General features: G+C 41.3%; 1 protein-coding gene across 1 annotated transcript in view; it reads left to right on the plus strand.

Moving 5' to 3' along the window:
* LOC119416341 (potassium/sodium hyperpolarization-activated cyclic nucleotide-gated channel 3-like) overlaps positions 1–14079 on the plus strand; it is a 26097-nt gene that overhangs the window by 8721 nt on the left and 3297 nt on the right. Inside the window, exons 2-7 of the mRNA XM_037683572.1 lie at positions 465–888; positions 1511–1672; positions 3612–3830; positions 7527–7673; positions 9378–9618; positions 10565–10729. Of these exons, the coding sequence (XP_037539500.1) occupies positions 465–888; positions 1511–1672; positions 3612–3830; positions 7527–7673; positions 9378–9618; positions 10565–10729 (1358 nt within the window). The remainder of the gene's footprint in view (positions 1–464; positions 889–1510; positions 1673–3611; positions 3831–7526; positions 7674–9377; positions 9619–10564; positions 10730–14079) is intronic.

Below are 14079 nucleotides of genomic sequence, written 5' to 3' on the forward strand. Positions count from 1 at the left end.
CATCATATCACATATCACAGCATCATATCACATATCACAGCATCATATCACATATAATATCATATAATCATATCACATAAGATGTCATATCATATCTTATCAAATCATCTTATCACACATTACATCATATCACATATCACAAATCATATCACATATCATATATCATCTTATCACATATCATATCATATCATCATATCATATCATCATATCATATCATCTTATCACATATCACATATCATATCATCATACAAATTGCAAATTACTTTGTATATCACATATCACCTCATATCTCATATTGTATTGCACTGTATCATATCATATCATATCATATCATATCATATCATATATCATATCATATCATATCATTTATCATATCATATTTCAACAAACAAAAATATAAAGTCCATCTCTGCACCTAAACTACCTGCAGTTCATCTTATTTCATGTGTGTGTGTGTGTCTCAGGTTCTATTGGGACCTGACTATGCTGCTGCTGATGGTGGGAAACCTCATCATCATCCCCGTGGGCATCACCTTCTTCAAGGACGAGCACACACCGCCCTGGATCGTTTTCAACGTTGTGTCGGACACCTTCTTCCTCCTGGACCTGGTCCTCAACTTCCGCACTGGCATCGTCAAGGAGGACAACACGGAGATCATCCTGGACCCACAGCAGATCAAGATCAAGTACCTGAAAAGCTGGTTCGTGGTGGACTTCGTCTCCTCCATACCCGTGGACTACATCTTCCTCATCGTGGAGACTCGCATCGACTCTGACTTTTACAAGACGGCCCGAGCTCTGAGGATCGTCCGCTTCACCAAGATCCTGAGTCTGCTGCGTCTGCTGCGCCTCTCCAGACTCATCCGTTACATCCACCAGTGGGAAGAGGTAGACGAAAACCATCAATTCAGAGCCTCATAAGAGCTGGTTAAAAGAAATCTTGATAATATTTATACGCATCAAGAAAATACTTAGTTATTTCTGTCTTTAAAAATTGGAATATTTTTCAGTCTCTTTGACATGTTTTTTAGTATTTTTACCAGACTATTAATGAATCTCTTTAATTTCTTGTCTTACACTAAAAATATTCCCCTACAAACCATGCACAATCAGTTTCCTTGCAATTTTTTTCAACTTTTCTTTCTTTGCATTTATGCTTTATCTAACTAAATAGAAGAAAACATTTGTTGCTGCATGATAAATTGTCTATTTTTTACACAAACATGCACACACAGTCAGCTTAGTAAGTAGATTTTTAATGCATCATCTTCCTTTTCTAATTCCAACAGTGACTCCTTGACATCTGCCCATTTTCAGTGCAGATGGTTGCCCAGCCCTGAAACAGCGTTAGCTGCTGTTATGAAAGATTAATTGTGGTCCGGCAGAGATCGACTGTACTTGTCAGTGTACCGTGCTGTTAATGCAAATTTTAAATCCCCAGGTTGCTTATGAGGAAATATGTTGAAATATGTTTTCCCCTCAAACAGTGTGGATGTTTTCCCTGCTGTAGGTTTTCCACATGACGTATGATCTTGCCAGTGCCATGGTGCGGATCATGAACCTGATTGGCATGATGCTGCTGCTGTGTCACTGGGATGGCTGTCTGCAGTTCCTGGTGCCGATGCTGCAAGACTTCCCTCCTGACTGCTGGGTCACTCGAAACAAGATGGTGGTAAGTGGATTAAGCCAAATGTGTTCCTGTCAAAGTTACGCATGCATCATGTGAAGACGGTCGTTACCAGTTTGACAGTGCACAGTTTGTATTAACAAGAGTCATACTTTCTCCTTTCTGGATTGGGGGGAGCTGATATCTATATCCAGCAGTCACTGTGCAAGAGGGTCAGGTCTCCAGTCCATCACAGGGACACATAGAGACAAAGGAGACAAAACAATTAATTCTCTCACAGACACCTAGAGATAATTCAGTTTCCAGTTAACCTAACCTACTGTATGTTTTGATCTGTGGGAGGAAACTGGACTTTCTGGGTGGTCCCCTCTCAGTGACCTTTTTGCTGTGAGTCAAGAGCTCTAACCAATACTTTGCTGTGCTGCCATATTTTTAAGAATTTATTTCAATAAGATATAATCAACATTAGGGCAGCACGGTGGCGCAACTGGTAGAGCTGCTGCCTCTCAGCGAGCAGGTCCCTGGTTCAAACCCCGGTCCAGGGGCCTTTCTGGGTGGAGTTTGCATGTTCTCTCCGTGCATGCGTGGGTTTTCTCCGGGTGCTCCAGTTTCCTCCCACAGACCAAAAACATGCATGTTAGGCTGATTGGTAACTCTAAATTGTCCCTAGGTGTGAGTGAGAGAGTGAATGGTTGTTTGTCTCGTTTGTCTCTATGTGTCCCTGTGATGGACTTGCGACCTGTCCAGGGTGTACCCCGCCCCTCGCACAGTGATTGCTGGACATGGGCACCAGCGACCCCCGTGACCCAAAATGGAATAAAACGGGTAAAGATAATGGATGGATAATCAACATTATGGGACATGACACAAAATAGTGTTTTGTGACACAAAACACAAAAAGCCTCAGAGATAGTGACCCCCAACTATTGCTGGTTGAAGTAAACAAGCTTTGCTAAAAAGCTGTTTAACAAAGAGACTCATCAAACAATATTTTTTACTATTTATGGCTGCTGTTTCTATTTTTTTTTTAATCCATCCATCATCTTTACTCTTCTTCCTTTCACTGGAGTCGCTGGTGCCCATATCCAGTAGTCACTGTGTGGGAGGTGGGGACATCCTGGACATGTCTCAGTCCATCACAGGGACACAAACAACCATAGAGCAAAGATAGAGTTACCAGTCAGCCTAACATGAATGTTTTTGGTCTGTGCGAGGAAACCGGAGTACCTGGAGAAAACCCACACATGCACGGAGAGAACATGCAAACTCCACCCAGAAAGACCAAGATTCAATCCAACGAACTTCTCGTTGAGAGGCAGCAGCTCTACCAACTGAGCCACCGGGCCACCGTTTATAAAACAGTTTAAGCTAAATATGCTAACAGAGATTATTTTAAAAGTTAACATAATTTTAGTAGATCATCTCAAGGCCCCCCACTAGGTGTTTCATGACCCACAATAGGGTCCAAACCTCAACTTTGGGAACTACTAATAAAAAGAATGTGTCCTCGTAGGAGAAATGTGTGGTTTTCTGCAAGCACAAACCGAGGCAGAAGCATCTAGCTGTAGCACTTCCTGTCCAGCCTGGAGCCCCTTTTAGCATGGATATCATAATATTTCTGCAGATTAAACTGATGGTGATGTAAAAGTTTATAAATGATCATTTACATGAACCAGTAAAGACATTTCAAGTTGTATTAAAAATGCCATCAATCCACCATGTTCTTATCTCTGCTCAAACTAATAGTTGTTGCTACTGAAACAAATCTCAATAAACACACATATTTGTTTACTGCTGATTTATCTGTTTATTAATGGGCAGAAGAAAAGCTGAAGCAGACTATAACACATTAAACCAGCGCCACAGTGTTAGGATGTATAAATAAATACAGTTTGTCACAGTCAGAGGCTCTGAGGAGAATAAAGAGCTCACAAGCTGCAGATGTGACTCAAACTTTCTCCTTCCTCCTCCACATCCCTTCCAGAATGACACTTGGGGTCAGCAGTACTCTTACGCTCTGTTCAAAGCCATGAGTCACATGTTGTGCATCGGCTACGGCCTCTACCCCCCCATCGGCATGGGCGACGTCTGGCTCACAATCCTCAGCATGATCGTAGGCGCGACCTGCTTCGCCATGTTTGTGGGACACGCCACCGCACTCATCCAGTCTCTGGACTCTTCCAGGAGGCAGTACCAAGAAAAGGTGGGAGTTTGTTTCTATACTGGCTTGTGTTTATTTATTTGTTTATTTATTACTCAAACTCTTTGAAATCAGCGGTGGACCGTTAAAAAGCTTTACAGGTTTTCTTTGAGAAAGTTTGGGATCGTTTCCTTAGGTCTAATTTTTACAAGCTGAATGATTTGACACATTTCACAAACAGTTCATGAAATTAGATGTCTTGTTTCTAAATGAACTTTAGCTGCAACCACAAGATGCTGCTATCATTCTCAGGGCCAACACCAAGGAGGGACCAAAGGGGGCGATGTCCTCCCCTATATATTTGTTGGTCCCACCCACTGCCCCCTCTGACCAGTCAATATTTTAAGCATAATGTGTTTGCAAATTCTCCTTCAACCAGCAGGCCAAGTTTATTAAACTCACAGAAACTAATAATTATTTGTATATTTATAATTGATTAACTTTGAATGTCAACTGGATTCAAATTCAAAACCAAACCTCACTGCTAACAGTATCATGCTGCTAACTGGACCATGCTGCCAAGATAACCTCACTGTCAACCACTCTGAACCCCTCTGCTAATAGGACCATGTTGCTGTAGAGTTATTTATTTTTTACTTTTGGCTCCTTGTTTCTGTATTTTTGTTGCATGCTTTGATATTTGCTGTTGTTTTTTTGGCGAGTCGAGACGGTTCTTTTTGTACTCAGCATTTCATTGTTGAGCGGCCATGACTGAGTGGTTAGAGCAGTCGTCCTCCATTACAAGAGTTGGGGGTTCGATTCCACCAGCAGTCACATGCTGAAATGTCCCTGGGCAAGACACTGAACCCCTCATTGACTCTGATGTGTGTCCCATTGGTGTATGAATGTGATAAAGCTCTGATCATTCTTTGTCTAGATCTAGTAGAGTGCTGTATGAATGGGTAAATGAGGACACATATTGTTGTGTAAAGAACTTTGCATGTCTTGATAAGATAGAAATGTGTTATATAAGTACAGTCCATTTACCATTGTAATGTTGACCTTGTGTTGATTTTATATATGACAAATAAACTGAACTTGAACATAAATGGCTGCCACAGTCAATCAACCTTAGCAAACACAAAACTTCGCTGTAACTCAGTCAGTTTGATGGACACTGAGCTCACATTTGGTGTGTTGGTAGCTGAGAGTCATTCCAAACACATCTTTTGTAATAAGTTTATTTATTATCTTTGCATGTGAGACAGCAGGCAATGTGCATTCTTTTGAGACGTGCTTGTTTCAATTATAAATGTAAATTTGAGCGAGGAGAGGATAAACCTTGAGCTGAGAACTGACTGTGCTGTTGTTCCTAATTAGTAATATCAACTGTAAAATAAAAATTAAAAGCTGATGTAGGTTTTTATCAGAGGGTAGTTCCCTAAATACTTCACTGCAGTATTTTTAAACAGACTTAAGTAAAACAATGGTATAATAGAACTCTTAACAGTGTGTTAAATGATTCACATCAAAACAACCATCAACATCAACAAGGCCCCTCACCAGTATGCACACTGTGAGAACCGATCAACAGAGGACGCCATCTCCTCTGTGGTCCACACTGCTCTCACCCACCTGGAGCAGAATGACTCCTACGTCCATATGCTCTTTGTGGACTTTACATCCTCCTTCAACACCATGATCCCCCAAACTCTGATGGACAAAGTATTCACACTAGGACTAAACCCCTCCATTTGTAACTGGGTCCTGGACTTCTTAACAAACAGACCACAGTCTGTGAGGATCCACAACTTCTCCTCCTCCACCATAACCCTCAGCATTGGCTCTCCTCAGGGATGTGTGTTGAGGCCCCTCCTGTTTACTCTGCTCATGTATGATTGTGCAGCTACCCATCCAGGCTGTCACATTGTAAAGTTTGCAGATGATACAGCGGTGGTGGGATGCATCACAAACAATGATGAGTCCAGCTACAGGCAGGAGGTGGAACACCTGGAGAGCTGGTGCAAAGAGAATAACCTTCACATCAATGTGAAGAAGACAAAGGAGATGATCGTGGACTTCAGAAGGAACAAACACACCTACACCCCCCTGAACATAAGAGGATCTGTGGTGGAAGTGGTCTCCAGCTACAAGTACTTGGGTGTGCACCTGAATGACAACCTCAGCTGGAGCAACAACACCACCAGCCTGATCAAGAAAGCTCATCAGAGACTCTACTTCCTCAGGCAGCTGAGACGAGCTGGTCTGGGAAACTCAGTCCTCACCTCCTTCTACAGGTGTGCAGTGGAGAGCATCCTGTGCTCCAGCATCAACGTGTGGCATGGAGGCTGCACAGCTGCAGAAAGAAAAGCTTTGCAGAGAGTGGTGAAGGCTGCACAGAAGATGTTGGAGTCAGCCTCCCCACCACCACAGACATCTACACCTCCAGATGCAGGAAGAGGGCCACCTGCATCATGAAGGACCCCACTCACCCAGCACACACACTTTTTGCCTCGCTCCCCTCAGGAAGGAGGTTGAGGAGCATTAAGTGTAGAACCACTAGACTGAGGAACAGCTTCTACCCTGAGGCTGTTAGACTCATGAATCTCTAACCAGCATAATCACTGTGAAGAATCACATCATGTTGCTGCTGATCTGTTCCATGTTGCTGCTGATCTGTTTCAATGTTGCTGCTGATCTGTTCCATGTTGCTGCTGATCTGTTTCAATGTTGTTGTGTTCATGCGTGCTCATCTGCTCACACAGACTCATGTTCGTGCTGCTGTTTGGCGTAATGTTTTTTATGCTATTAGTGCTTAGTGCAAATTTATTTGATGTTTTTCTTAGTTCACATCTTAGATGTTATTACTGTTTTTCTTTTACATTTTGTTGTTGGATGTAACTGGGACCCTGTGTACATAATTTCGTTCCACCACATGTACCACATGAGGTGCGAATGACAAATAAAGAACCTTGAATCCTTGAATTTTTAAAGCCATTGGTTTTATAGTTTGCCACCCCAAGATTAACTGTGATCTAACTGTACCCCTTTGAAATCTTTCTGGATGTGCCCCCGGCTCATTCTGATACTTCTCCTAGTGGAAACATGAGAAAGTATTTCACACAGAAAATAACTAATGAGAACATGTTTTTTACACCTGCTTCAAATCAACTTAAAGACTTACAATGCACACAGGTTGCTCTGCGGGGCACTCGGGCGTGAAACGACTCCGTCAGCAAATTAAGAAAAAACATAAAAGGACAGAGGAAAAAAATCACTGTTCCATGTTGGAGCCACTGATGTGACAGATAAAAGGAGACAGATATGTCCCAGATTTAATCAAACCAAAGCAGATGCTTATGGCAGGAGATGCCGTCCATGCACTGGGTTTGCTGTGATCTCCTCCTGATGCTCTGCTGGTGGAGTACACCGCTGAAGGACACAGTGCTTAATGCCATTAGCTGCAGCCTGCAGAGCGCGGCTGTTAATTGTCAGATGGGGCCGACGAGCCGCAGCGCTGCACTGCGAGCAGGTTTCACAGATGGCCTGACAGTTGACTGTTAACATAATGAGACACATTACAGTCCACCTCTGAGCCAGCACATCAATCAGGTTAATAAATTCATTCTGACATGACTTTGCATTTTGCCTTTGCAACAAAAGCGGCAGCATTAATCTTGCAGTTGTTTCCCCTGCATGTTAATTTGTGCAGTTTGGTCCATTTTGAACAGCTGAGCTTTTCTCCTCTCCTTGCCACAGTACAAACAAGTGGAGCAGTACATGTCTTTCCACAAGCTCCCCGCCGACATGCGGCAGAGGATCCACGACTACTACGAGCACCGATATCAGGGGAAGATGTTTGACGAGGAGAGCATTCTGGAGGAGCTGAACGAGCCGTTGAGAGAGGTCAGACTTCCTCCCTGTTCATGCTGTGAAGTCTTTATTAACATTTATTTACAAGCATGCTTAAGGTTAAACACAATAGATTTTATTTATGTACAACTTTCACTGGTAAATAAGTTAGTGCATGACAGGAGCATCCTTGTTGATGCACAGATAAAAACTGATATAATCCAATATGGCTGCTTTACTTTCCATGATAATGTTAATTGTCTTGTAATCTGATTAGTAACGGACGTATGACGGCAGAGAACCTTAATAACTGAGCTCTAAGCCGCTTTTATAATGATTGAAATGTACACGTACCAGCACAGGCGTGGGGGAAGGCCTCGCCTAAAAAAATTATTGTATATAAGTAATAACCAGTGGTGGGTGTACTTAAGTACATTTTTCATGTATCTGTCATTTACATAAGTAGAAGGTTAAATCATTTCATCTGGACCAGTTTCTTTAAGGGAGAAACGTTTTGTCTTCCATCCAGAAGACTTCATCAGTATGTGGCCTGCCAACCAGATCTGTCCCATAAGCAGCCGTCACTGCTGTGTTTCCAGATGAAATGATTTAACCTTCTTTTGGTATCTACCTGGATGAATGAGCCTACAAAACTTTTTTTTTTAACATAAGTAGAGTTAAATGTGGGTACTTCTGACGTTTACTCCTCTACATTTTACATTAAGTATCTTTACTTTCTATCATGAGTTGCATTACAAGTTACATTCACGTTGACCAATGACATATAATCTAGTATATATGTCACTGAGATGGGTGCACCTGCAACACTGCTAACACCCAAAATGGATTCCACCACGGAGAGTCAGCCAGAAGATACGTGCCACCCATGGCCTTATTGAAAGATTATTGAAAGATTATTGAAAGATTATTGAAAGACTGTTCAGTACAGCAGGACAGATTCTCTCCCAAAAGAGCCAGACTGAACTCAAAAAACTTTGAAAACCAACTTCTTCTGAACTTGAACAAGAAATTCTTGCTGCAAAATTAAAATGTGTCAGTTCATGGATGTTAGGAGACAAGAGATGTCTCCAAACGTTTTAACACTCGGGTCCAAATTTTGAAAATGGTGTCAGGAAGTTAAAACATTGTTCACTATTGAGCCATTACAAGGTTGAATAGACATTACTTTAACTTGAATTGAAATGATCAGATATTCCTTTGTTTGGTCTAATGCTCATTTTTTCAGGCAGACAACTTTTACTTAAATGTGTTTACTTAAAATGGCACATTGGTTTTACTTTGTGTTAAATAAAACTTTCAAAGTTCTCTTTCTTATTTTGCTTAATGACATTTAACTCTGCAGGTCATCCCTGAAATTCTGCTGCACAGAATCACAAGTCCAAGTGTGAACTGTGTCACAGAGTAAACAATAAAAACATGAATTATCTGCAGCATCGTTCATTAAAATGACACAACACTATTAATGTGTTACAGAAAATATACATACAGTAAGTACATTTAATGATATTGTAGACCATTGCATTAGGTAATACATTCAGCAAGTACTTTTACTTGTAATACTTCAAGTATTTTTAAAAGCAAGTACTTATTTACTTTTACTTAAGTAAAAATGTTAATGTGGTACTTCTACTTTTACTAGAGTACATTTTTGACTGTTTATTTGTACTTTTACTTAAGTACAGTGTTGCAGTACTTCCTCCACCACTGATAATAACAAAGCTTCTGTTTCTTCTGCAGGAAATTATCAACTTTAATTGCCGTAAACTGGTGGCCTCCATGCCCCTGTTTGCCCACGCCGACCCCAACTTTGTAACCTCCATGCTGACCAAGCTGCGGTTCGAGGTCTACCAGCCGGGCGATTACATCATCCGGGAGGGCACCATCGGCAGTAAGATGTATTTCATCCAGCATGGCGTCGTCAGCGTGCTGACCAAGAGCAACAAAGACACCAAGCTGACGGACGGCTCTTACTTTGGAGGTGAAACTCACAGCAGCCCATTCTGCACTCTGCTGTCATCGTGTGTGCAGACGAGTGATCGTGAAGATTTGTTTTGATTTAGTTTGCGCAGGCACTCAACAGATTAACTTCCCCGACCGCCGCAGCTGGTTCAAATCGTCATCTCCTTAAAAGGGCCTAAGAGGAGCAAAGCTTTGCGATCTTTGAGTCCATCTGTGGAGTTCTGCCCTTTTGTTTAAAGCTGAAATCCAGAACTTTCCATTTGTTTTCACCAAGGGTTGCGTCATCTCGGAGCTCGTTGTCTGTGCAGCTGCGTGCAGCAAAGTGACATGTCATTAAATATTACTGTAACCTCGCCTTTCATTTATATAACTAAGAGCAGTGAAGCCACTCTAAGTTAAACAGCAGCACACAATTCATTATGATTAAAATCATATTTTTCCATAATTTTAATCCCATGTGCTCATGGATGCAGATAACAGCCAGAAATCTCATTTGTCACTTGTATTTAATGCACTGAATTGATGAAAATCACACACACAAAAGGAAAGCCTGGCATTTTTGTTGTCTTCAGTATGCCCTGTTGTTAAAATAAATACTTTATATGTTACAGTTTCTTTTAAAAGATGTGGCTGACACGAGGCCAGGACGAAGTGTAAGCTGCAGAAACTGCATTAAGTGCTCCGTCTGTGGACTTCCAACGCTTCAGTCCTTCCACACATTATTGTCTCACACTAATAACATTGTTTCTCACTCTTCTTTTGCTAAATGGATCTAAAATATATAAACACAGTAGTAGTGCCTCGCACATCTTGCATAAGAAGCAGGAAATGATTATATAAGGCCTCATAATAACCATCCCTCTTTTTTAATCCCTGCTGTTAAAACCTGTCTTAGTCCCTGCAGAAAATCTGATAAAGATGTAGAACAAACATTTGAACTTTCAGGTTTTATTCTCTGCTTGCAGAAATCTGCCTGCTGACTCGAGGCAGGAGGACAGCCAGCGTGCGGGCGGATAACTACTGCCGGCTGTACTCTCTGTCCGTGGACAACTTCAACGAGGTGCTGGAGGAATACCCCATGATGAGGAGGGCGTTTGAGGCTGTGGCGCTTGACCGCCTGGATCGCATCGGTGAGTTGTTTACAAAAAATAAAATAAGGGTGAAGACTCCAGGTCTGAAAAGTGAGGTAAATAACTGAATAAGCCCCAATGTCTTTAAAGCATTCTCATATTTCACAAGAAAGGACTAAACTGAGCAACCCTGAGGTTTAAACACAACTTTACCCAAACACTTTTGAAATACACCCGGCTTCCTGAGCCAGTGGCGGGCCGTGCATTTCACACCTAGTGGTGTCCCGCCTGAATTTATCCACCTCTTTATACCATTATTATGATGCCACGGCTACAGAAACCATGGATAATAAACAGAATCATGGTCTAATAAGGCACCAGTCACAGACAGGTATCTCATGTGGCGAGAACGAACGCCATTACTAAAGCAAAAAACCCAATTAACACAATTCAACAAGGTTGTCTTCTGCAGCGCAGCTTCACCACATGCATTTTTACCAAAACCATCAAGATTAACCTCCTCTTTTCAAGAAGAGTTCAGTTCTTCTGTCCAACAGGTCATCATAGCGTTTCCATTTCAACTATAAGTCCGTTTCTATCCTCACGGAAGTTATCGCCAAAAGTTGAGTCTGCCCTGTCGTGTTTCTGGCACAAGTTTTAATTTACTTTAGGGCTGAGATTGTCCACTCGATAGAAGCAGTAACAGGAACAGTCACCACCAAACATGCCATTGTCTAGCTGCCCTGATCTCTCACTAACGTAGTTTAGTTTGTGCAGGTTGCTACAGCTGCAGCGTCCTGGCACTGACCAGTACACTCTCTGACCATCCACTCAAACGACGTGGAAATGATGATGTTGTTGAAAGCCTGCTGGATGGCACCGGTGTGGCCAACTCAGAATCTGGTTGCGCTGTTGATTCTGAAAGCCTCGAGGCAGAATATGATTGAATAAAAGCTCCACATGAACACAATCTACTGGAAGCTGTGCAACCAGGAGAAAAGCTATGAAGTGAGCAGACATTTTGGAATAACTCAATACATATTATTAAAAGAACTATTTAATCAAACGTAGGTTAAGGATTCTGACAGTGTTTAGGTCAGCAGAGAAGGCCCCGATGGCCCACCACTGCCATGAGCCACCACAGAATATGGGAAAAGTTTAGCAAAAAAAATTATTTTTTGACTGCAAAGTTGTAGCTGTTATACCTTTAGAGTGTGCAGTCTAAATAAAGCCCGTAAAAAGTCCAAAAACTGTATCTGCATGGCTCAAAACATTTCACAAGAGTAAATAATAAGTGCTATGTGTCATTTTATGTTCCCATAATGACAAAATTAGTTCTCTATTCGACCTGAGATACTACTGATACTGATATCCTCCTACATGTCTCTGTGTGAGTGCAGCTACAGCGTGCGCTCTCAGGACATTATTACCTGCAGTGTTCTCTCAGTGCGGACTGAACTTGGCAAAAGGGCCTTCTCCTACTCCGCTCCTGTTTCCTGGAACATCTTACAAAAAGATTTGAAGCTCTCGACCTTGACCTCTCTAAGTGGCTTTAAGAATCTGTTGGACTCCTGGCAGGGACCAATGCAGACATGTTCCTGTTTTTAGTTTTCTACATTCGCCTTAGAATCTAGCTGATTTTGTTACTTTTTTGCCATCTTATTTGTAAAAAAAAAATCTGTACGCCTTTTTTATAACTGTCTATTGTTGTCGCTGTTAAAATCAGGTCTCTCTTGTAAATGAGTCCTCGAGGCTCAATGGGATTAACCTGTCTAAATAAAGGTTGAATGAATGAATACACCCAGTGGGCAGCTATGTAAGCACCCGGGGAACAGTTAGGGATTAGCTGTCTTGCTCAAGAACACTACGACATGTGGGCATGACGGGGAGTTGAACCTGTGACTTTCTGGTCCCATGTTGACTGATCTCTACACCATCTCTGCCTCAAATCAGAGTAAGATTTAAAGGGTCACACTTTGTTTTTTACTTTCATCTGAATCGTCTGTGTTAAAATAGTGACTAATATAAATCAGCAACATTTATTGTGAAACTGAATCTCAACAGCAGGTCTGAACACAAAAATAATCACTACACGTGTTCACGTTTTAGTCACAGTCCTCAATCGTTACGTTGTGGACGTTTTTTTAAAACACAAAACTTTAACCTGGAGTTTTTTCTGGTCTTTTAGAAAGAACACCTGCAAAATAAAGGTTTTCAAATCTGAAAAATATATGATAAAAATATTTCCAGTGTGTTTGGGGTCTGAATCATATACGGTAGTTTCTCTTCCAGTTCCAACAAGTTTTGAAGTTTGCTCAAATGCAGCAAAAGCTGAAATATTTATAACAAAGACAGAAGTTAAAACATTTGATCTTCTAAAAACCAGCTGCTGCAGATTCCTCTTATTGCAAAGAAAAGTTCAAATTGATTAAATATAATGAAGCTCGAGCATCAATGTGTGGCATGGAGGCTGCACAGCTGCAGAAAGAAAAGCTTTGCAGAGAGTGGTGAAGGCTGCACAGAAATCTGTTGGAATCAGCCTCCCCACCATCACAGACATCTACACCTCCAGATGCAGGAAGAGGGCCACCTGCATCATGAAGGACCCCACTCACCCAGCACACACACTTTTTGCCTCACTCCCCTCAGGAAGGAGGTTTAGGAGCATTAAGTGTAGAACCACTAGACTGAGGAACAGCTTCTACCCTGAGGCTGTTAGACTCATGAATCTCTAACTAGAATAATCACTGTGAAAAACCATATCATGTTGCTGCTGATCTGTTTCATGTTGCTGCTGATCTGTTTCAATGTTGATGTGTTCATGCGTGCACATCTGCTCACAGACTCATGTTCATGTTTGTGCTGATGTTCAATGTTTTATGTTATGAGTGCTTAGTGTATATTTAGTTGATGTTTTTCTTAGTTCATATGTTAGATGTTGTTACTGTTTTTCTTATACATTTTATTGTTGGCCCCGTGACCCAAAATGGAATAAACGGGTAAAGATAATGGATGGATGGATGGATTTTATTGTTGGATGTAACTGGGACCCCGTGTACATAATTTCGCTCCACCACATGTACCACATGAAGTGCGAATGACAATAAAGAAACTCTGACTCTGACTCTGATATAAATGACAAATATTCTACAAGACGTTTAGTGTCAGTATTTTTGTTAATCTGTTAAATAATTTTCTTCAGTCCAGCAAAACTGAAAAATATAGTTTGTTCATTTGTTTTAACAGACATACAATGCAGGTTTACTCTTTAACACTTAGGCTGTCTTTTTACTTAAAGATCCATCCATCCATTATGTTTAACCCACAAGTCACAACAGAAGTCATCTCAGGGCACGGAACAGTCATATATATATATATATATATATATATATATATATATATATATATAT

This window comes from Nematolebias whitei, chromosome 10 (genome assembly GCF_014905685.2).
Source record: "Nematolebias whitei isolate Nwh7 chromosome 10, NemWhi1, whole genome shotgun sequence".
NCBI classification, from domain to species: Eukaryota; Metazoa; Chordata; class Actinopteri; order Cyprinodontiformes; family Rivulidae; genus Nematolebias; species Nematolebias whitei.